Here is a 23,865-nt window from a genome sequence, read left to right as displayed (position 1 = left end):
GTGGTTGGCTGCTGTTCCTTTTTTTATTATCTTACATTAAGCTTTGCCAATTCTGCTTATGGACTTGCTTACAAATTCTCTTGCAATCATCTACCCTTTGCCCAGTCAGTGAGGGAATAGCATCCAGTTGCTGCCTTTCTGCTGACAGAAGGATCAGCAAAGCTTTCTAGTGTGCAGCGTGGATCAAGGCAATCTTCAGCTATTCCCACCCCCAAAAAAAATTAGCTCTGGTTGAAGTTGGTGGTGGAAGGCCTGCAGACGATAGGGGGATTTGCCAAACATTGCCTCAAAATCATGTACCAGTCAAAGAGCTTTCTATCAGCAGAGGGCCACTATTGGAGACAACCCTTCGTGTTCCACAATATAACTTAAGCTGGGTTTGGAAAAGAGATGTTTAAACCATTTGCAAGTAATAAATAAGCTTTATGCTTGCAGGCTTAATCCTTAACACTGATCTAGTACATCTCATATTTATGGTACGTTAAATTTGGACTGATACCTCTGGTTTACACTGGCTTCCTTTTGGGTTCTTGTACCCAGTACCACATTTAAATTCTGAGTTTCAGTACTAGTGGGAAATTGGTTACTTCTTTAGTACAAGACTCCAATCCAACCTTGATACCAAGCACTGATTTGTCCTAAAATCCAGGCTGTTGTTACTTGGAACAATTCATTTTTCTATAGTGGTCTTAAGGGTGGTTGTTTTTGCAGGATACGGCTGCAAAACAACAGCTTTCATACTCCTCTCCATTTTTTGATAGCGTTGCTCTTACCTCTCAGATCATGGAATTCATCTAGGGTCTTAAAGTCCTCCATATCCTTTCTGCAATTGTGTTGCTGCACCTACTGCATTTGAGCTAAACTCTGATCAAGAAAAGCAGGAGACACAAAATGCTCTCGCACGGAAGGCTCAAATCTTGACCGGAAACAGCACTTTTGAGAAGCATTTCTGGGCCTCATAGCCATATATGCAACAAGCAGCAACATGTGCAAAAACCATCCAGACTAATACTGAACTCACTCTCCCGTCAACCCTTATGTAGTCACAACAGCATCCTCCATCCACAAGCAGGGAGGGAGCCTCAAGGTCTCATACTTATAAACAGCCTGATGCAAGATTCCTCTGTACAGTCAATGATCATGGAACACAGTGTTGAGGCAGGGGGCAAATGAGTATCCTGACAAAGGATGTCGCCGGTTAAGTACCCTGAACACAAACCTGCCACACTGAAAAACTTTACTGCAAGCCCTCCTTAAGAATATGCAGAGTGCCTTTCCTTTCCTGTTCAATTGCCAATTTCTGCTGTGGCTTATATACATTGTTATAACCTGTCCTCAAAACAGCCAAGTAATTCCTCTTTCCTCTATAATAGCCATTCATCAGTTTTGAAATATTTTCTTCCGATACCTCTGGAGTAACTTTGCCTGAGAAAAACAGACAGCATGCACACATTCCTCCCTAACATGGCCTTGAACATTGCTGACTGACATCTGGCCCCAATAATAAACAGCTCAGCTTTGCTGGTGCTGCATGCAGAGGGCAAAAATGAAACCCCTAGATTATTATTTTTTATATAAATATATAATATACATCCCCCCACACTGCCAATCTCCCATTGTCACCCATCACTCACATTTCGCCAAATTTAATCCTCAATTTTACATACAGCCGGCTCATTAATAAACAATCCCTCTCTCTAATTCTCTGTCTGAAAGTCTCAGAAGCCTTCAATATGGTATACACTGTGGTCCATACTGCCCTTTCACTCTTATTTCCAACTTCAAGCTTGAAGGGGGTAGGCTGATTTAATCTCAACAAAATCTGTGTTTTCTCTCCATCCTGCCCCCTAAACTAATAAATTTTCCTACAGTCCATCCTGCCAGTCCTCAGTTCCATTACATCGAACTCCAGAGTTTATTCTCTTTCAAGTGATTAACAGTCAATCCAGTTATTACCAATCTTTTCCTTTACTATTTTTATTTCACAATACAAAGTTCCAAGGGGTGGTTCAAAATCCCTCAAGATCATTACTCTCCATCCTCTTTCAGGAAAAGTCCTTAGTTATAAAATAAATCCACAGTAAAGAGGTATCTTTAAAGTCCTCTCTTCCCCAAAACTTTACATTCCATTGCTTAAGGGGAAGGTAGATAATGCAGATCCCCCCAAAAAACATGACTTAAAATATTGCCTCCCCTCCACTGCTCAAACAAAGCAGAAATTAGTGTCTTTCATTCTTTCCAAAACATTCCACCTCGCCTTTTCATCCAGGAGACAAGGATTTCCACCCCCACTCACAGGCAGAAAAAGGCATTAACGGACGACCGCACATAGTGCCCTTTCAATACCCTTGAAGGTTCAGGGGAGACATGCCTCTAACCTCCCCCCCCCCAATTAATCTCTGGCTGGGACCCCACCCGGGCACCGGAGCACCCAAGAAGGCAGCTTGCTGGGTTCGCTGCAAAACAAGAAGTCCAGTAGCCACATCTTCCTGCTACTCAGCTTTGATTTGCTCACCTTAAGGTCCTGGCAGGCTATAGCAACTAAAAAAAAGCACCCCGTAATACAATCAATGAAGAGACCAGCAAGGAAATGGAGGAAAATATGATGCCAGTGGAGAGCATTTTCCATCTCTTTCGAGGCAAGTAGCAATTCTGGTTTTAACAAAAGCATTCGTGAGACTGACACTGAGATCCAAGAAGAAATCCCAGTTATGCTTATGTGAAGTTAACCAAAATGCCCTTTAGACTGGAAAAGCGAAAACCCAAGTATGGCCAGTCTTACTTGCTTCCTTACCTTATTATCCAAGGTGAACAGTTCCACAACGTTGTTCATAAACTGAATCAGAACTGAATGGCAAGGTCCATCTTTTCAGAGCTCAGATCCACCTTTAGCCTCATTCATATAGTGGTAAATGCTGCGGGCAGGACCCACCTTAGGTCTGGTCTTGACCCATGACCAATGTTTAACTTCTAAGAAAAGCACAACTTGCCTGTTCATTATACACAAGTCTCCCAAATCTTGTTAATGCAATGCCTGCAGGAGTGGATGTTTTAGCAATTAATACTAGCTACATGCTGGCTCCATTGTGGACACTGGTTTCCAAGTCACACGGTTATGTACGAGCTGAACAGACAGCGCATCAGAATCAATAAATTCAAATAAAATTTATTGAGTGTTTCGTTTGTGAGTTCAGTTCACAAAATTATGAAAGGAAGGCTAATCAGAAGTGACTGCCAGAGAATTGGATCTTAAACAAATAAGTATAAATTCGTTTACGAACAGTTGTGTTTAAGAAAAAATTTGCATAGGTCCTACAGCTGTGCACAAAGGTTAACTGCAAGAACATCAAAATTTACATTACCATTCAAAGTGTACAGCATCTACACTGAAAAGAATCCTTCAGTTGCAGGTGCAAGACAAACATGAAATAACTTACAAATAAGGCATGTTGTTTCTTCATATTCCAAAATAATCTGTCATAATTGTGAAATACAAGGAGCGGTACATAAAGTTGGAACGCAAGGGGAAAGTCCACCTGGCTTCCTGTTTGGAATCTCTTGTTGATTAACTTTATCCAAATACGAGCCTGCACCTCTTAGTGTTGGAAAATAAAATTCTGGCTGATTTCAATAGAGGAAGCAGGTGTTTAACCGAAAGGTATTTACTAGAACGTTAAACGGTGCTTTTTTAAAACCATGTGGTGCTAAGTAGAAAAGACTCTTTAACACACCAGGAATTGTAAAGTGTTCATTCAAATGTAGCTTTATCCTGCAGTACTGGTAACCATTTTCAAATCAGAAAAGGAAAATACAACCTAGATATTCAAATTAACATTAATAATGTAATCTGAGGATGTAACAATTTCTTTGGCGAATGAGCGAAATACTGAGAGGTGATACTTTCGGATTTCAGCTGACACTGAGAGCATTTGTTTACTACTTGTGGTTTACCAGAGACTTAACAGGCTAACCTCTTTAAAACAAGAGTTTATACAAGCAGTGCAAATCAGGTTCTGCTGCAACTAGAGACCACTCAGACTTAGAATTTGAAAACAGAAAATCAGTATCTATAAAACTTTCCTTTTAAAACAAGATTTGTATTACACTGAGGATGTACATTTCCCCCCTTTAAAATATGGTTTAAACACGTTTAAGAAAAATTTGCTTTTATAAATACAATGGCTTTCATATGCTGATACAAGTATACAACAAATAGGGACAAAGGTAGAGCTTGATTCATAGGTATTCAGGTAAAATGTTTGATGCTCTTCAAAGGCAAGAGCTAAAAGCAAGGATAATGCAAAGTTGTAATACATTCCTTTATATATAGATATATGTGTATAGTTTGGACTGCCACCATACATTTCTGCTGAGAAAATTATTAAAAAGTTAACTAATGTATCTTTCCTTTTTTTAATATACAATCTGTGAGTAGTGAATCAGAGCAGAAAAGGCACAAAAATAATACAAAGAAAAAATCAGCATTCCTAACTGATACGTAGAATGATTTAGGGGGACTGTAAAGATGATTTGATGGACTACGCAGAGAACCTTCTACACTGATCCATTATTTTAAATCAAGCCTATTTAACCATTAGGATATACATGAAACTGTGCAGCTACAATTGAAGCACAACTAGAATTCCTTCCTCTAATGATCTCACGGTAAATTCACGTGACTCTTTTCCTACTCTGAAATGGATTCTGCAATTCCTTCCCAACAGGTTTTCTTCATGCATCCCGATCGCATCTATGAATGGTTCAAATGTATGTACAAAAAAGGGAGAGAATGGCTGCTGGCTCTAACAGAGCAATTACCCATTGAACCATTCAGAGTGATACATAAGCACCCCCAATCACCTCAACATGGCTATGCTTAGTCAAGCATCTGTAACGTGTGTCCAAAGGACTGATGTGCAGACAATTCTACTGCCCAGTGCTTCTTGGGTTATTCCAAATGCCATCAACCAGGGAATGAGAAATATGGGGCAGGGGGGTGGGCTGGGTTTTTACTCCCCTGTTCTACCTTCTCAGCAGCTGATAAACAGTATTCCGAGCAACCAGTTTGGACCATAAATTTCCTACAAAAAAAACACAAATCTTAATAGTAGACAAGATAGTACTCTGACACCCTCTGGCGTCACTTAACACTTTAGGGCATCTCTCATACACTACAAAAACTATGGTGCAGGATTTCCCTCCCCCCTTCCTAAAGTCCTTAACTTATGCCAAGTAGTATAGTCTCAGCATCTAAATTAAATCTCTATTGTAGAGCTCATATTTTCTTCAGGGGCTACACATACGCTCCCCCTATATGGAAGAGTATCAAAGCAATTAGTATCGCAAAAGAATGGTATACAGACACAAGGCGAATCTGCTTACAACTTGAAGGTACAATGAATAGTCTCTAAAGCAGGCTTCCTCAACCTCGGCCCTCCAGATGTTTTGAGACTACAATTGCCATCATCCCTGACCGCTGGTCCTGCTAGCTAGGGATCATGGGAGTTGTAGGCCAAAAAACATCTGGAGGGCTGAAGTGGAGGAAGCCTGCTCTATAAAGCATGGTATAACAGAAGTCTCTGCTGCATCAGCTGGCAAGGGACTCACCAAGGAGATCTGGGTCTTCAAAAGAATGACAATGGGCGCGCATAGCATACAGTTGAAAAGATGAGGGCAACAGATGAACAAGGCTGCTTAGGTATTCCTGTCTTCCTACAAGATGCCAAGAAGTGAGTGCTTGAGAGTGAATCACCGACAGAAGCATTCTATTGTATGGATGCACAAAGGAAATTTTCTTGTGTCAGACAAAGCGAGTTGTTTCAGCCACAGGCTTGACCATGAAACTGCTGTCAGTGTCAAGTGGCCTTAAGTGCAAAACCTTTTTTATTCTTCTTTTCTTTCTTTTTTTGGCAATGTGAAAAATTGAAAATCTCAGCTAATAATAATAATAATACTAAAAGTGTCAATTACCAATACGAAGGCTGATCCTGCAAGCAGTGTGATGGACATTGTGACTTGAGTGCAAAAGAACTGTGTTTTAATCATCGTGTATTTTTTTGGGGGGGGGGGGTTTCTATAATAGACGTCTATATATCAATACACTGTAAGTGCATATATCTAATATGAACAGGAAATGGCTCTTCAATAAACTTGAGCTTTTAGCTGTTTTGAGCTGCATAATTCACAGTATGCAGCTTTTATAGCAAGACTAAGATCACACCTGAAATTTAAAAAGTGCATCTTTTAATGCCTTAGAAAATGGGCTCCTTTCGAGTCCAGGAGAGTTGATTATCAATGAGTCTTCCAGAGGGGATCAAAGTATATCCACCCTTCACCCTGTAAAGAATCACAGAAATTGCAAGTCAGTCTCACTTTAGTGCCGTACAACAAATTTTCAAAAAGTTAACTACTCTGCAAAGTCCAGCACAGCTTCTGCAAAGCTTGCATTTTCTGAGTCGTGATCCCAAAGTCACAATTAATCTGGCCATAAGAGCGCCATCCACACAGAAAACATTTCCTCGGATAGCCTCTCTGCAATATAGCTCCACTCCTGAGGAAGCAAGCCACTTCACAGACTAAGGGAGCTTGCCTCTGTGAAGCTGGATCTACAACAGAGAAAGATTTAAAGAAAGATTCCCCTGTGGATAAGGTGCACTTACAAACTTGTAACTGCTGCTTAATACAGCAGTCTGCCTTGTTTTATCTCAGTGGCAGGGCAATTTTCCTACTGGGGTGTCTCTAACAGGGAATATATTCACCAGAGAATGTTATCTCAGCTCCTCTTGTTTTCTGTCTGCAAGGCTAACTGCACCTCGTGGCCAAAGCTACTCATTTATTAGCCTTACTTTAAACCAGGGATGGAGGAAAGTAGACCTTCAGCTGCTGGGTTAAAAAACTCCCTGCATCCCTGAGCAGGCTGGCTGGGGACTGGAGTTCAAAAACATTGGCAGGGGCACAGATTCCTACCCCCGCCCTAAACGTTCTGTCTGAACGAAAAGATAATAGACAATCTGTTTGGCTTCCAGAAAAATGGTTTGCAATAAAACCGTCTTCTTATTGGGGGACAACAGTAATCCTGTTTCTAGATATTAGCTCTTCCACAAACCACAGAAAAATATCAAACTGAGGGGGAAATCAATGAAAGGAAAAGGAAAAAGAGACAGAAAGATGCACACATTTGGCCCTGAGCTTATTGCTTTAAGCTTGTAGTGGCTCGTGACATTTCATAGAGTTGTGCAGAACTCCATAAAAGTCTCCCTATAAATAACTGAATAAAATATTTATTGTGGTAAAAGGCATCTAATAGGTTCCATCTCGCCCATTCTATTCATCTCCCGGCTTCCTGCATTTAATAAGAATTAATGGTTACTAAGATTAAGCAGAATAGCCTGAAAAGTAACTTTAAATGGCATCCAAAAATGGCATGTCAAAATTCGCTCCAGTGTTGCTAAATGGGGCATTTGTCTTTCCTCCATCTTTATCTATATTGCGTGAGTCAACATCAGAGAACTTTCCAACAAGGCATGTTCTATGGCTAAGACAAATCTTAAAAATCAAAGGTCCTCGTGATCCTAACAATGCTGGCAGTGTTCAGATATCACGCTGAAGGATATCTTCCTTTAGTGAAGGAAGCTAACTGCCTCCAGGGCTTGAATGCTCTCCTCCTCTCCTTCCACACGGGGCCAGAGATTTGATGGAATTCAGAGGCAGTTACTCCCTATTTTAGTAAATATCATACGCGCTTCATGTTAACCATGGTTAGGTCCAGCAAGCCATGGTTTCAACCCATGGTTTTTGAAGTGGGTTTGCTTAAACTAGCCAAAGTTAACGATAATCTCAGTTCCAGGTACAGGCAACACAGCAATCTGTGGTTACCAAAAGGCATAAAGTCCTCTTTGAGGAGAGGACAAGAGAGGAGGGGAAGGAGACGCATGAGCACACAGGAGGATGCAAGGTTCATTCACGTCTTGCTAACCCTAGTTGAGCATGATGTCTGAACACAGTTGTTTAATGCATTGCCATTGTAAAAGGAGGTGATGGGACCAGTGGTGTGGGACCACTGGTCCCATCACCTCCTGGCAAATAGAAGGGGAAGAAATGGAGGCAGTGAGAGATTTTACTTTCTTGGGCTCCATGATCACTGCAGATGGTGACAGCAGTCACGAAATTAAAAGACGCCTGCTCCTTGGGAGAAAGGCGATGGCAAACCTAGACAGCATCTTAAAAAGCAGAGGCATCACCTTGCCAACAAAGGTCCGTATAGTAAAAGCTATGGCTTTCCCAGTAGTGATGTATGGAAGTGAGAGCTGGACCATAAAGAAGGCTGATCGCCAAAGAATTGATGCTTTTGAATTATGCTTTTGAATTATGGTGCTGGAGGAGACTCTTGAGAGACTGCAAGAAGATCAAATGTATCCATTCTTAAGGAAATCAGCCCTGAGTGCTCACTGGAAGGACAGATCGTGAAGCTGAGGCTCCAATACTTTGGCCACCTCATGAGAAGAGAAGACTCCCTGGAAAAAGACCCTGATGCTGGGAAAGATGGAGGGCACAAGGAGAAGGGGATGACAGAGGACGAGATGGTTGGACAGTGTTCTTGAAGCTACCAACATGAGTCTGACCAAACTGCGGGAGGCAGTGGAAGACAGGAGTGCCTGGCGTGCTCTGGTCCATGGGGTCACGAAGAGTCGGACACGACTAAATGACTAAACAACATTGTAAAAGGAAAAATAAAAAGCTGACTGCCACTCAAGTAGCAGCCTCGTTACCTCTTTGATGAAATATTTTGGTTTCCAGACCGTATTGCTAATTGCTCGCTGCCTTTCCTCTACTCGCTGCCGCTCCTCAAGAAGCTGTTTGTGGTCTGTTGCTGCGCTGATGTTGCCTTCTCTCAGGGCGTTCGTAACGTGTTGCCAAAGATGCCTGTCGAGTAGATCAGACCAGGACATAAAGGGAATTAAAGAGAATGAAGAAAATTGCCAGTCCGCTTTTTGGAATGGAAAGGAACCTCCTAGCCACAGGTGGAAAACAATTGAAGCCTAGCAGGAGGGAATAGCCTGCAACTCTAGAATCAGCTTCTTGTTTTTACTTTAACAATTTTTATTAAAGATTTTCTTGGTTTACAAAAGTACATGCCTTGTCTCTTTTTCGGGTTGTACAGTCTTTCTTACAGATCAGTTAAATTTGTTATGAGGCATTAGTGTTGAGTCGGGGAAGAGGAGGGGTGGTGGTGAAACCTATATTGTTTTTTTATAGTGTACATGTGGGGTTTTGTGTCGGCGTCAACCGAATAGGTTCTATTTCTATTCACTTGTTACATTTCCTTGGTCATAAGAGGGATTGGGGGTCCGGGGTGTGGTTGGTTGTCTGTGGCTGGTTGCAGTTTGGGTTTGTTTACATTTGTTGGCTCAAGAAAGCCAGATTGATTCATATGTTGTCAGTGGGTTCTTGTCGTCGTCTTGTTGGGCTGTGCATGTGATAAAGGGAAGCCATACTTGGGGAGAGGTGTCCTCTTCTATTTGTCCCTGTGTCAGTTTCTGTTTGTTGGTTAGCTTGTCTAGTTTCCCATACAATTTGGTACCAGTGGCCCATGTTTGCTCCTGTCAGGTCTCTCCACTGTCTGGCTATGAGGCTTCTGCCCGCTGAGAGTAAGTGGGTTATAAGCTCTGTATAATGTGAGTGGTCATTATGATCTTGGAAAGATGTTCAGTAGGGCCAGTTCTGGGGTTAGTTCTAATACCTGTTTAGTTAATCTCTTGCATATCTTCTTAATCTTGTTTGTGTATCTCTTGTCGGACTGCTGTCCAGAAAGGTTGGATTTTGGGGCATGTGGAGGTATGTGCCTGAGAAGGTGCAGCCTCTACAACATTTTGGGCATATCAGCACCAGCTTTCGTGGTGTTAAGTACAGTCGTACCTTGGATATTGAACGGCTTAGTTGCCGAACCTTTTGGCTCCCGAACGATAACCGGAAGCAAGTGTTCCGGTTTTCAAACTTTTTTGGAAGCCGAACGTCCTACAGGGCTTCTGCGGCTTCCAATTGGCTGCAGGAGCTTGCTGTAGCCAATCAGAAGCTGTGCTTTGGTTTCCGAACATTTTGGAAGTCAAAAAGACTTCAGGAACGATCCCCCCTTTTCTCTGGGCTACCCATCATTCTCCATCAGTTAGTGAGAAAAGGAATTGTATGTGAAAATTAGTGCAGGGCGGCAACATTTGGGAACAAAATCTCTGTGAAATTTTCATGGGTGGAGTGTGCAAATGTCATTGAGCTTACCTATAACTCTTGTTTTGTCTGCACTGACTTGGCAGCAACTCTCAAGAATTTCAGACAAGGAGTTTATTCCACCCCTACCTGAAGATCCCGGGACTTTAATTTGGGACCATTGCATACAAGAGAGATGCTCTGCCAATGAGCTATGATGGCTCTTCCCTAAACTACAGCCCTTCTCCCAATGATATCAATGTATTACGTGACTTTTCTTCTTGCTTGTTCTGGGCCCTCCATATTAGAGGGATAAACATTCGACAAATAAAAATAACATCTACAGGAAAGCAGTTTCCAAAGAGCCTTTGTGCAGCAGCAATTAGCACAGTGGGTGGAAGAATCCCCATGCAGGCAGAATGTCAGCATGCTGATTCAGCATACAAGTCATTGGAAAAAACCGAAAACTTGGAAACATCCTTAGGGAAGCAAGATAGTTATGTTGCTCTTTCCACACTGCTGTACAAACAGGGACAAGTGCTTCAATATATCCTTTCTTTTCCTGCTTCTCTTAAGCGCAACTAGTCATGATGGTTTTGCAAAAGCATCCTCACCTTGATTCAAATGGACCTTGTTTTGCTATCGGTCTGATCTTCTTGCGGATGATGGGTAGCTTGGTGGTGTCGATTATTTTGGTTTCTCCGTTGCTGTACGTGAACTCCAGCGTGCCGTTCCACTCCCCTTGTGCTTTACACACTATGGTGTTGGTGGGGTTATGCTTCACCTCAGCTGTAACCCTACATCAAAATGATAAAACATGGAGATTAAGACACAGGTGAGTCCAGAAAGGAAATCACTTGCATGCACAGCAAATATTTCCACTGGACTCAAACTCAGAAAAGGAGGCCAAGAATAATCATTTTGTTTTTTAGAAAAACCGCAACAAGAACAATTCAGAGACATTTCTGAGCTGGAGAGCACTCAAGTTGCTACATTCATTATGTATTGACCACATTCTCATAAACTTGATGTCTCCATTACAAACAAAATACCAGGGACCATTGCTCTATGCAGATGTATTGCCAATTTTGCGGCTCTTAGCTTAGTCTGGATATTTTTTTTAAAAAAGAGGGGGCACACTAAAGAACTATCCTGTTCTTGCACAGTGTCCTTTCTTTTCACCTGAATTACTTCCCTGTGGTTGGTTCTTCACATTTCACACAGCACCCAGAGTTAGAATATGGTGATTAGGGTTGGACAATATATCAAAACTAATTTGAAGTCCATATCGTGATACCAGTCTCACAATTTTCAACCTGGTAATATAATGTAAATCATGATGTATGTTTGTGCGCATGCGCTATGCAAAAATCATGATGCAGGGAAAAACTGTGCAGCCAGCCAACCCTCTCCCCCCTTATTTCAAACATTGTGATATAGCGATATGTTGCGATATATACTTGGTGATTATATCACGATGCTGGGAAAAACAGGTATCACCCGGCCCTGCTGTTCACCTCTACACAGTTCCACATCCTTATTTCAGACACTGTGATATATCGGTATATCACGATGTTTAGCTAGTGATAGATCGCGATGTTGAAAACCAGGTATCTCCCAGTCCTGATGGTGATATGGATTCAAGACCCTGTGAAGTTTCAGCCACTGAGTGCCTGGGAGTCTCCTTCAGTTCCCTAAAGCTGCAGGAAATGGAACAGCCTCAAATACGAGCACATGTTGTTGTTCTTCTTATGAAAGCATACAGAACATTGCTTGCAAAGCACATTTCTAAAGTAGTATAAAATCACTAGCAACTGCAGCATTATAAACAGTAAGCAGTTTGGCAGTTAATATTGTTTGTCTTAGTATTTTATTTTATTTTCCACAGAGCAATCTTTAGAAAAGAAAAATAAAAGTATGCGAAAGAGCAGTTTCAGTACCTGTGTACTTTCCCCCCATAGAAAGGCTTGGTGTGGAATGTGACTGTAGCCGAATAGCCACTCTTGGCACAGAGAATGCTCACTTTACCTCCCAGCTCCACCCAAGGAACGGTAAGAATGGAGCGAGCATAGGCACAAGGCAGCGTGAACACATATTCCTCCCCATGTTCCAGCAGATAAAGAATACCTATGGATGGGGGCAGAAATGGGGGGTGGGGATGGAGAGAAATACTTTTCAGCACTGAAAATTTGACAATATTCTTTCCAGAAGGATGATCACTGTTTACCTGGTACTGAAAAGAAGCAGCATAGTTTATAGTAAATGTTATTTGTTTTTATTTTCCTTGAAGGGGAGGAGAAACACCAAGACTGATATAATAGGAACGATCTCCACCAAGAATAAGATGCTTTTCGCAACTGCTCTTTTGTAAAATCCTCCTTTTCTTGGGGTAATTTGGTTTTAAAAGGCTACAAAATTTAAAACGAAAACCAGACATGACTGGTGAAGCCATTCAAGCAATCCAATCTGGTCTCCACATATCCACTCTATGTCTCAACATAGCTGCAAGCTTAAAAAAAAAAAGTTGTGTTATATTCCACCCGCCAAAGAGAAAGGTGCCTAACTTCTAAAGCCGCTCTCCTGAAAATTTGATAAAATAACGTATCTATCCCACTTCCTGCCAGCTTGGAATAAGCAGCCTACACGCAGTGGAAGTCCCACCATGAGAATGACCTATTTGCTTAGATTCAGCCAAAATGTCAGGTGCTACTTTGTCTTGAATATGAGGTGCCTAATATGGCAAAGTGATACCAACTGCAGGTAGCCTGGCAGTGCATCTAACAAGGCTCCCCTAAAACAATATTTTAAAACCCAATAGGAGCCTGCTGGATCTCACCAAAGACCCAATCTAGCTCATCATCATCATGGTGTCCAAACAGATGCCTGCCTTCTGGAGAAACCTGCAAGCAAGACTCAAGTCTTGAGTAGTCAAACCAAGAGACACTTCTACTGTATCCACCATCAGTTACCATTAACTAGAACTAACAGTATGAATTGATAAATACATTCAGCACACACAGAAAAATGAAAACACAGATTTGAGCTGGACATGTATTCTGGGATATAGTCCCAGGATCCTTGATTTGGGCATTTAATGTGAACAAATTCTTCCAAATTCCCTAGCAGAAAATCTGAAGCAGCTCCAAGTTATTGTCATTGCTTATGTGAGACAAGGAAAGCTCTCTACAAGCATCCATTATATATACTGCTAAACGTATTATTTCCACCCCCTTTTGACCCCATACTTTTGAGCAACATGTTTTCTGCAGGTCACATCGATAAAATACACAAGGTGATGCTGTAGGTCAAAAACCATGGGTCTGCCAGTTGTTTTTAGACTACAACTCCCATCATCCCTAGCTAGCAGGACCAGTGGTCAGGGATGATGGGAACTGTAGTCCCCAAAACCGCTGGAGACCTAAGTTTGGGAAACCAATTGAAGAGTTGGTAACAAAGTCATAAGGAGTCAGAATCAACATTCTCTTTTGATTCTATTCAGATTCATGCAATGAATGGTTGTGGAAGACGTCAGCAGTCTTAAGTGGTTTCCTACAAGAGAAGGGTCCTCACGCACATCTCTTATTTTTCAATCACATGGTACTCTCTTAGGCCACAACTTCAGTCACTTACGACAACCAGCAGCTACACTGATTTGCAGAACGAAAATAACTGTGAGCAGCACAGTGAATGACGCACATAGTCATATGATGGAACGCCATCATCACATGAGTATTTCCCTTCAATCCTAACAGGGACGCCCCCCCCAAAAAAAAAGCTGCATGCAAACATTAAAACCAAAATTCAACAAACCCAGATTAAGAACAAAGCAGGAAGCTTCTTACAACCAGGAGGAACGGAATCAAACTTTCACATATTAAAAACCGTTAAAAGTTGTGCAGAATAGAAGCATGATCACTCCCCACCTATAAGCAAGCAGAGAGACTGATACCACCTGGGAAGACACTAATAATTTATTCCAAACTGCTTGTTTCCAATGAGCTTAAGATTCTGACAGTCTAACTGTATACACTGCTATCCTAGCAAATAAGGATTGGACACATGAGGGCTTTCCCTCTGAATTCAAAATGAAGGCTTCTTTCACACGTTCCCAAGGAGAGAAGAGATGAGAAAATTCATACTTCCCAGCGTGAAATTAATTTCTCAACTTGGGGAGGCTTGCCATAAAGAATCTCTCGTATACTAACTTCCAATCAGCATGTTTTGTGTGTGTTTTTTCCTTTTTGGCAGACCACAAAGTAGTCTTGGCCTGGAAGCAGTTGCAGATCAACTCATTATTCCAACATTCTTTATATCAGTCTTCTCCAGTGTATTTCTCTCCAAATATTGTTGAATTCCAGCTCCCATCAACCCCAGCCAAAACCATTAAGGGTCAGGAATTACGGTAACTGTGGTTCAGCAACATCTGAATTGGGACGCGGGTGGCGCTGTTGGTTAAACCACAGAGCCTAGGACTTGCTGATCAGAAGGTCAGCAGTTCGAATACCTGCAACAGGGTGAGCTCCCGTTGCTTGGTCCCTGCTCCTGCCAACCTAGCAGTTTGAAAGCACGTCAAAGTGCAAGTAGATAAATAGGTACCGCTCTGGCGGGAAGGTAAATGGTGTTTCCGTGCACTGCTCTGGTTCGCCAGAAGCGGCTTAGTCATGCTGGCCACACGACCCGGAAGCTGTACGCTGGCTCCCTCGGCCAATAAAGCAAGATGAGCGCCGCAACCCCAGAGTCGGTCACGACTGGACCTAATGGTCAGGGGTCCCTTTAACATCTGAATGGCATCAGATAGGAGAGGCGAGAAAAGGCCCACAATTCTTAAGACGAGACTGAGCAAAGACAACTGTACTGTAAGAAGTAATACACAGTGAGCAGGAACCAAAGTTCAAAACCATGTTACGACCCAAAGCTTGGGACGTATTCCTAGGCTATTATGTCTGCCAAGAACCAAAAATGAGAAGCAGTGATTTACAACTTGTGTTATCGTTCCATTAGTATATTTGCGCTATGTGCTTTTAACAGGTAAGTCGGAGTATGCCATATTTACTAATATTGTAATATGTTTAATATGCATTTGAAAGAAATATATGAAAAATCAAAGCCAGGAATGTGGCATTTTATCACAGCCAAGGTGTGTTGCAAAGCCTAGGGTACGTACCGTATTGGCCTGAATATAAGCCGCAATAGCAAATAAGCTGCACCTTTAAAATTCAAGAGTGGCAGGGAGGAAAAAGGACAATACCCAAATATAAGCCACTCCCTTAAAATTAGGTTACAGGCTGAAAATCGCTGCAGTTGGTAGAATTGTAACTCCAAGACAATTTAAGCCTTTGATCTGGCAAGCCGGCAAAAGTTACCGTACATCCGCTAAAATCGCAAATTGCTATTCAATTGCTACAATTCTGCAGGAACTCATACATGTAAACAGAAAATGTAGAAGAAAATCGTACAGGTACTATAGAGGACCTGTAAGTGGGTTAAACACCTGTTCGTAGCACCATAAATGCAAACAAAAAATCAATACTGCACTGTAAAATACGGGGAAAGCAATGAATGACATTAGAATTAATTGCACAACAGTCTCAAGCTCGCAAATTGGCAATAAAACATTTTTTGTTCCGTTTTACCGCATGTCTGTTTCAGCAGCGCTATCGTAAAAGCCCATTTTTGGAAGGTGGCAAATTTAAGCCACACTTTAACTTTTCACGGTCGGAATTTGTGGGGGGGGAGTGCGGCTTATATTCAGGCCAATACAGTAAGTCAGTTGGGGAGGAATATGAAGATCCAGAGATATAGCTTGGTTGCTGGAGCATGAGACTCTTAATCTCAAGGTTGTGGGTTTGAGCCCCACATGGGGCAAAAGATTCCTGAATTGCAGGGGGTTGGACTAGATGACCCTCGTGGTCCCTTTCAGCTATACAATTCTATGATTCTGTGACCACATGCTAAATTGTTGGGACTCGTGAAAAGCTTATATACGGGACATTTCCACTAGTTTCATTTTAGTGTCCAGAGGCTGAAAAGTACATAAAGTGCTTTGCTACTATTACTCAGAAGTATTCTTAAAGGGGGTGCAGGTGGGGCTGTGGGTTAAAGGACAGAGCCTAGGACTTGCTGATCAGAAGGTCGGCGGTTCGAATCCCCGTGACGGGGTGAGCTCCCGTTGCTCGGTCCCTGCTCCTGCCAACCTAGCAGTTCGAAAGCATGTCAAAGTGCAAGTAGATAAATAGGTACTGCTCTGGCGGGAAGGTAAACGGCATTTCTGTGCACTGCTCTGGTTCGCTAGAAGCGGCTTAGTCATGCTGGCCACATGACCCAGAAGCTGTACGCCGTCTCCCTCGGCCAATAAAGCGAGATAAGTGCCGCAACCCCAGAGTCGGCCATGACTGGACCTAATGGTCAGGGGTCCCCTTACCTATGTTTCTTAATGGAGTATGGTAGATTTCAGGGTTTGTTTGTTTGTTTTGAGGGGTGAGGGACTTCTCTTCAATGCTTCCTAAAATCCTGTGCGATAAGCAAACCTGCTGTAATATATATTGTATCTTTGTGGTATGTCTTACCTTCACCTACCATAGAAACACCTATAGACATCCCCATGAACTTGCTTTTGGTCCATACATGAACATTCGCGCACATCTTCTTCTCCTTGCACTCACAGTAAAAGCAGGAGACTGGTGGGTGATGGGATACCTGTTCAGCTACAAACCGCAGCTTGTAGTTTTCTGGTGGTGGTGGCGACGGCGCCTTGCCCTTGGGGCTTGGAGAGGGAGAGTTAGTTCTCGTCTCCTTCACTTTGTCTTTAGGCACATCCCAAGAACAATGGAAAGTTTCTCCAATAATTGGGTTGTAGGGCTTCTTGGCAACGGCTCCTTTCCGGCCTTCGTGAAAGGCTGTTAAGTAATACTCCACAAAGTAAATTATTCTTTCCTCAGGGGTGCTACCGGATGAAACTGTCAAGAACAGGTCGGGGTGGGCCAGGAAGTTTGCGTACATCTCCAGCAGCGACCTCTTCTCCAAAATAAAGGTTGGAAGAACTACCTGTATCGAGTGCAGGGGAAAAGCAAATAATCATATATTTTTTCCATGACTGCAACAGGGAGGAATAAACAGTTAAGGCAGCTGCAAAACTTCCTGTGCCAAAATAAACGTGCTTTTTTCCTCGCACTGCCAGAGAGCTCGCTCTGAGGACTGAGAAGTGCAAATAATGAATGAAGGCAACACTCATTGCTTTGGTCAATTCTACAAGTCACTATCTATTTCGCCAGAGTCCTCGGTGGCCTCACAAGGTCACGCTATTCAAACTGCCTGGACTCTTTCGTTGTCTTGCTCTGCTTAGCTAATAAGTGAGCCAATTGTTCCCTGACAGAGTTCCTTGTTTACAGAAAGTGGTACATCAGTTTGGTTCAAGTTAATTGAGTTCTACTAGCGACGTGCCAACTTTGGCAGCTGGCAGGCTGGATGTGGGTGGCACAAAGAAATCTGTATCTGGACACCGGTAGTTCTGACACATTTCAAATCAGAGCGAGGCAAAAGTGTTGCCCAGGATTCCACTCGTAAGAAAAACAAACCTGATTATAAGCACACACTGTTTCACATTAATTTTCCACCGCTCTCTAGTCTTGGCATGTAATGCTTCAGCTGTGCCAAAGAGCAGGTGTTTTGTAATGATGGCGCTCTTAATGCCTCTCCAAAACTGACATGGGGCTTCATCCAGCAGAAAGTTTCTGATCCCACCTTAATTTTGTCTCTGCCAGTTGAGGATTGGCGTTATTTCTTTTTGAGAGTATTTATAGGCTGTCTTTCCAGGTCAGACCCTCTCTAGGTGGCTTACAACATGCAAATCGCCGTAACGATGAGCAATTCTATGCCAAGGAACCAGAATGAACCATTTAAAAAACATTAAGCCCAGAGTACAACACTAAATTTAAATCAAACGCTTTAAAAAGCACCAAAGCTAGCAATGGCACAACCGGTCCTAGGTAAAAGCAATGTTTTAAACAACTGGGTCTTTAAAGCGTGATATGGCCACATCATCATATACAGGGACTGCTAGTGGAAGCGTGCAATATTCTCCTTTAGGGATGTTACAAAAGTAGAGATGGAGAAGATTTTCATTCAGTCCACATTGCCAGTAGTACAACTTCCACTGCACTTTAATATGCAGCGCAGGGCACCTTATTTGATTGATCCGGACCTTACAACAAACCTGTCCACATTAATATTTCAACTGCACAGATGGAAACACAGAGTTCTCAGTTACTCTCTCTGCGTCTTTATGGTTCAGCATTAATCTGAACCTACGTCTCCACGGGGCCAAAGCCAACAATGGTGAAAATAACTAGATGTTTGCTTCTGCCTTCTCAAAACACGTTATCATGATTTGCCATTCTTACATCTGCACTAGCCATAAAGACACTAATTCAGGGTTGAGACATATGGAGCAGTCTGTAGGAACATGGGAACCAAGTTACTCTACCCCCATCCTCAGCCAAGCTTCAGGATTTACAGCGTGACTCTGGAGTTTTAAGAATGGCACTAATTATAATTAGCAATTTCTAATCCAAAGCAATGGTACAAAAGAGCCAGGAGAAGAGAAGGGATTTATGTGCATGAGAGAAGGGACAGAAGGGAAAAAGCATGCAACCCAGCAGCTTGATCTGTATACCTAAACCACAGTTATGCGTCACAGCTGCACATGGTCTAAGCATGCATACAAATATTCGTCTTTACAAATAATCTCCTTTTCAGAGACCTGCTGATATAGTGCTGTCATTATTCATAGTGCCACCCATTTTTCCTGCTCACTCTGCTGTTGTCTCTGGATAAATAGGTTTAGAAGGTTACTGAAGCACTATTGAAGCCAACATGTGTCATTCGATCAGTGAATATTAGCACAACCTAAGAAGTGGTGGGTGGCACTGTGGTCTAAACCACAGAGCCTAGGGCTTGCTGATCAGAAGGTCGGCGGTTCGAATCCCCGCGACGGGGTGAGCTCCCGTTGCTCAGTCCCTGCTCCTGCCAACCTGGCAGTTCGAAAGCACGTCAAAGTGCAAGTAGATAAATAGGTACCACTCTGGCAGGAAGGTAAACGGCGTTTCCGTGCGCTGCTCTGGTTCGCCAGAAGCGGCTTAGTCATGCTGGCCACATGACCTGGAAGCTTCACGCTGACTCCCTCGGCCAGTAAAGCAAGGTGAGTGCTGCAACCCCAGAGTCATCCGCGACTGGACCTAACGGTCAGGGGTCCCTTTACCTTTAAGAGGTAAAATCTACCCAAATAATTCCCTATTCTAACACACACACACACACACACACACACACACACAGTGTATAACAATGCTATTTTGTAGACTTCCAGGCCAGATGCAACATGGAGACAAGAAGCAGCATGTGGCCAGGGCGGGAGGGAGAGAATCTGCACATCTACAATATCAATTTCTGGTAAGCAGACGCCTGGGATTTGGCAGGGCTGCCCGTGAAAATAGAATAGTAATAGCTGGGGAGAGAAAGGAGCATAAGCACCAGCTCTGGAATAATGCCCAGCATTGCCGGACTGATCTGACTACCCAACGGCCATGTGTGTGATTGATGATACTGTTTGCAAAACTGTTCTGTCTATTAACAGACAGAAATAGCAGCTGTAAGCATGCTGCAAGAATAGCTGTGTATTTTTATTTTCAACAACAATAGATGCAATATTTGTTGCACTGAAAAGGCTAAGGAACAAGGAAGCTTCAAAAAGTTTGCTGCAGGCCGATTTAGGCAGACAGAAAAGTCATCTGCAAATCCAATACAGAACTGGCCCTCCCCACCCCACCAGCGATGCTTGAATTTGGGAAGGCTGCCAGCGTAATAAAGCCCTTTCAAAAGGAAACTCGGCTACATTCCTCTTTAACACCTGTGCAACACTCAGGGCTAATATTGACTTACAGAGAGAACGGAGTCAAAATTGCATGTGTCTAGGGGCCACTACCAACAATCTTTATTTACTGGGCAGGGGGGGGTGCATGCAAAGTGATCCTACTTTTGGAAGAGCATACGAGCTTACATAATGAGCAAGTCCGTCAGGAGCAAAATGCCATTAAGTTTTCTGCAGAGGAGCTCTCTGGCCAAATCTGCACCCACGTTGCAATTTCAAGTTTAATAAGGAAAAGATCCTGAGATTGCAGGTACCAGCATTTAGGTTACATAAAAGGTGGTTTATACAAGTAAAACAGCAAGTTTTTTATTTAAAAAGTGGCACCTCTTCTGTAATAACTAAAAGCTATTAATCTCACATCACATCAGTGTTACGGGCTGGTTGGACGCAGAAGAATGGTGGGAGGAAGCAGCTGGGGAACCCCCAAGGGAAGAAGACTCAGAGTGGTGGTAGGACAACAGCGAGCGGTCAGAGGAGAAGAGGGAGAAGCCTGGGGAGAGGAAGTGTCAGAAGCTGAAGAGCTAACAGGGCTTAGTGAGCAGGGAGAGTCTGTGACAGAGAGAAGTCCAAAATCAGAGGCAGAAGCTGAAGCAAGTGAGTGGGAGGGGGGAGGCCAAGAGTCAGAGGCACAGGTGTCTCACCCTCCTGCTATGAAAAGCGCAGTCTCCGATTACTTGGGAAACGTCCGGTTGAGGAGGCGAGGACTTTCCGGCTCAGCAACTGATTTTCGTGGGGGAAGACCATGGGGAATGAGCTGTTCTGCCCATTAGGCCTGACACCCAACCAAGCCTGTAGGGGTCGTGTTTTTGCTAATCAAGAGTTCGTTCCATCTTTGAACTGTGTGATGACTGACCTGGCATGCTCCTGTGACTATCAGGATACCCAGAGGTGATGCATTTAAGGGGAAAAGTAAGGCCTGACACAAACAGAGCTTTTGATCTTTAAAATATAACCACTTTTTCATAATACAGTGGGACCTCGGGTTACATATGCTTCAGGTTACAGACGCTTCAGGTTACAGACTCCGCTAACCCAGAAATAGTACCTCGGGTTAAGAACTTTGCTTCAGGATGAGAACAGAAATCGTGCTTTGGTGGCGCGGCAGCAGCAGGAGGCCCCATTAGCTAAAGTGGTGCTTCAAGTTAAGAACAGTTTCAGGTTAAGAACGGACCTCCGGAACGAATTAAGTACTTAACCGGAGGTACCACTGTACAAGCAAGGTAAAGAAGGATGAATGATAGCAAGAACAGCCCGGTTCCATTTGGTTCTGCTCCCACAGTGGCCAACCAGTTGCTTGTGAGAAACCACGGGTCACGGGCACAACAGCTCCCTCCCCACTTGTGATCGTCCCCCAATGATATTAAAGGGCATGCTGCTTGCGAAAGGTAGAAGACAGCCTTATCTTCCATCAGCTTGTCCAAATCTCCTTTCAAACCATTCAAGTTGGTGGTCATCACAACAACTTGCGGGAACAAATCCCATAGTTGAGTTTAGCTATTAGAAAATCCCAGAATATAAAGCAGGCTATTATCTGATGCCAAGACCGCAGTCCTAAACACCACTATACACAATAGGATTTACATTTGAGTAAGCACGGGTAGGAATGCAAGGTGAATGTGTTAAGAGCTTCCCTCCCCAAAATATAAGTGGCGTAGCAAATAAAGAAGGGCCAGACCCAATTCAGGTGGACTCTACCAAAACTGTAAGGTGGTGGTGATTTATTATATTTATATACAGTGGTACCTCTGGTTAAGAACTTAATTCATTCTGGAGGTCCATTCTTAACCTGAGGTACCACTTTAGCTAATGGGGCCTCCCGCTGCCGCCGTGTGATTTCTGTTCTTATCCTGAAGCAAAGTTCTTAACCCAAGGTACTATTTCTGGGTTAGCGGAGTCTGTAACCTGAAGCATCTGTAACCCGAGGTACCACTGTACTGCCCTTAATCATAAGAGCTCAAGGATCTTGATAAACAAGGAACTTGTTTGGTAAACAGATGCAGGGCACACCTAGCAACCAAAGGAGAATGGACTCCTTTTACCTGTCCCAATAAAAACCCCTCCTCATTGACTAGCTCATGGTAGATACCTTTCCATAACTCACCTGCAACTGAGAATTGTACCACCACCAACCGGGCAGCATTTTGCATTGCGTTTAATTTTTGTTTTGGATTGTTAAAGAACTAGGAGACACATTCAAGTGGAAAGCCCCACGCGAGAGAGAAGACAAAGCAAATGAGCAGATGAGTGACCTAGACAAGGCTTCCCATGCTCCCTGTCTCATCACAGTTGTCGCCACTGCTGACGGGAAGACGCGAAGTACACCTCGCTTCCAGTCCCCCACTGCCACTGGGAGATGGAAGGCTGCATTTCAAAACTGCAGACTTCCTTCCCTTGGCCAAGATTACAGCAGTCATTGCACAATTTGATACGAAGTGGGTATGCTTAGACAAAACTGTGCAAAGCCTAGAATTCAACAGCGCAGTGACGAAAATCAACACAGATATCACACGATGAGCTTTAACGCTCTGAACTCTGCTATATTTACTAAATGATTAGGGTCCAAAAAAAATAATAATCTCCAAAGATCAATTAGGGTGCAGAATGAACCCAAATGGACCTGATTACTGATGTGTAAAGAAAGTGAAATTTAGTTTCAGTGCTTTTGAACAGATGAGAATATAGATGCTAGAGGTTTCCCTCTCTAACCCCATTTTCTGTCCAATATTGTCTCTTCTCTTTTTATTTCGGCTATGTACCTAAAATGCTGAAACCCAATAAATATTTTTCTAAAATACAACACAGATCCTTCCATTGTTACCAAGGAAGAGAATTCTAAAAGAATTTCACTTAGCCATATTTATTCATTCTGGCATCATCCTTAGATAACCATTCTGACTGAAAAGTTCTCCACAATGTCCTCAAACATGCAAATGAATATTTAATAATATTCTGTCCCATGATTGCCAATACATTTAATTCACAGGGAAAACACATATTTCACTAATGCCTCTGCTTCAGCTGCCCTTTATACTTTCATTTGGTCTACGAGGTCAAGCTGAGGAACCATTTTCTTTTCATGCATTATTCAGGAAAGTACTCTCTCAGTGTATTAGGTTACGACACCAATCAAAGTCAGTGGTTTTTTGACCTTCCCATGTTCAGAAAAACAACATACACTCAAGACGACAACCCAATATAATGAGAGCTTTTTGCAGTACTCCTGCTATATTTCACAGGCTAAATACTCTTCATTATTTACATATAGGGATGTGGAACATTTCCTCAAAAGTGTGGACACTTGTATATTAGCCATGTCACCGGTTACTGTGTTTGACAACTATTAGAGGCAATTTTGTTTTCTAACATGTTATAAAAAGAATGATTAAAATTAAATAATTTAGCCTTGCGTGGTCAACAGATTTTGGTTGGATATGGTAGTCAGTAATTAAGATTGGTCACCGATGCCTCACTTGCTTCCGCTTCCAAGGCATGGGGTCCCCAACACAAACATGAAAGACTGTTCTGGTCTTTACAGACTACTCATGGGGAAGGAGAAGGTCTTCACTTTGCAGTAATTCAGGTTTGATGACCAACTGATCCCTGTCCACGAACCACAGAAGCCAGCACACCATCCCAAGCTGCCAGAAGATGCTCACAGCCATTTCAGCAACTTGGCTTTCAGAAACATCGCTGCCCCCCCCCCCCAAGATTATGCGCCTGTTCTTCAGAAGGAGTGCGGCCTA

General features: G+C 42.9%; 1 protein-coding gene across 5 annotated transcripts in view; it reads right to left on the bottom strand.

Annotated features, from left to right (window-relative positions):
* Positions 1-6,226: 6,226 nt before the first annotated feature.
* Positions 6,227-23,865, bottom strand: part of OSBPL10 (oxysterol binding protein like 10) — a 73,034-nt gene continuing 55,395 nt past the window's right edge. For 4 of the 5 annotated variants that reach the window (XM_082193378.1, XM_082193379.1, XM_082193380.1 and 1 more), the window contains 5 exons: positions 16,767-17,244; positions 12,141-12,327; positions 10,815-10,997; positions 8,769-8,922; positions 6,227-6,336 (listed from right to left, as the gene is read on the bottom strand). In XM_082193378.1, the coding sequence (XP_082049504.1) occupies positions 6,292-6,336; positions 8,769-8,922; positions 10,815-10,997; positions 12,141-12,327; positions 16,767-17,244 (1,047 nt within the window). In that variant the 3' untranslated portion in view covers positions 6,227-6,291. Of the gene's footprint in view, positions 6,337-8,768; positions 8,923-10,814; positions 10,998-12,140; positions 12,328-16,766; positions 17,245-23,865 lie in introns of those variants that run through there. The other variant, XM_082193382.1, reaches the window with a different exon arrangement.

Source organism: Podarcis vaucheri (genome assembly GCF_965113315.1).
Source record: "Podarcis vaucheri genome assembly, chromosome: 12".
Taxonomy (NCBI): domain Eukaryota; kingdom Metazoa; phylum Chordata; class Lepidosauria; order Squamata; family Lacertidae; genus Podarcis; species Podarcis vaucheri.
The sequence above is the reverse complement of the archived record's forward strand: the minus strand, read 5'-3'. Positions and strand labels throughout refer to the sequence as shown.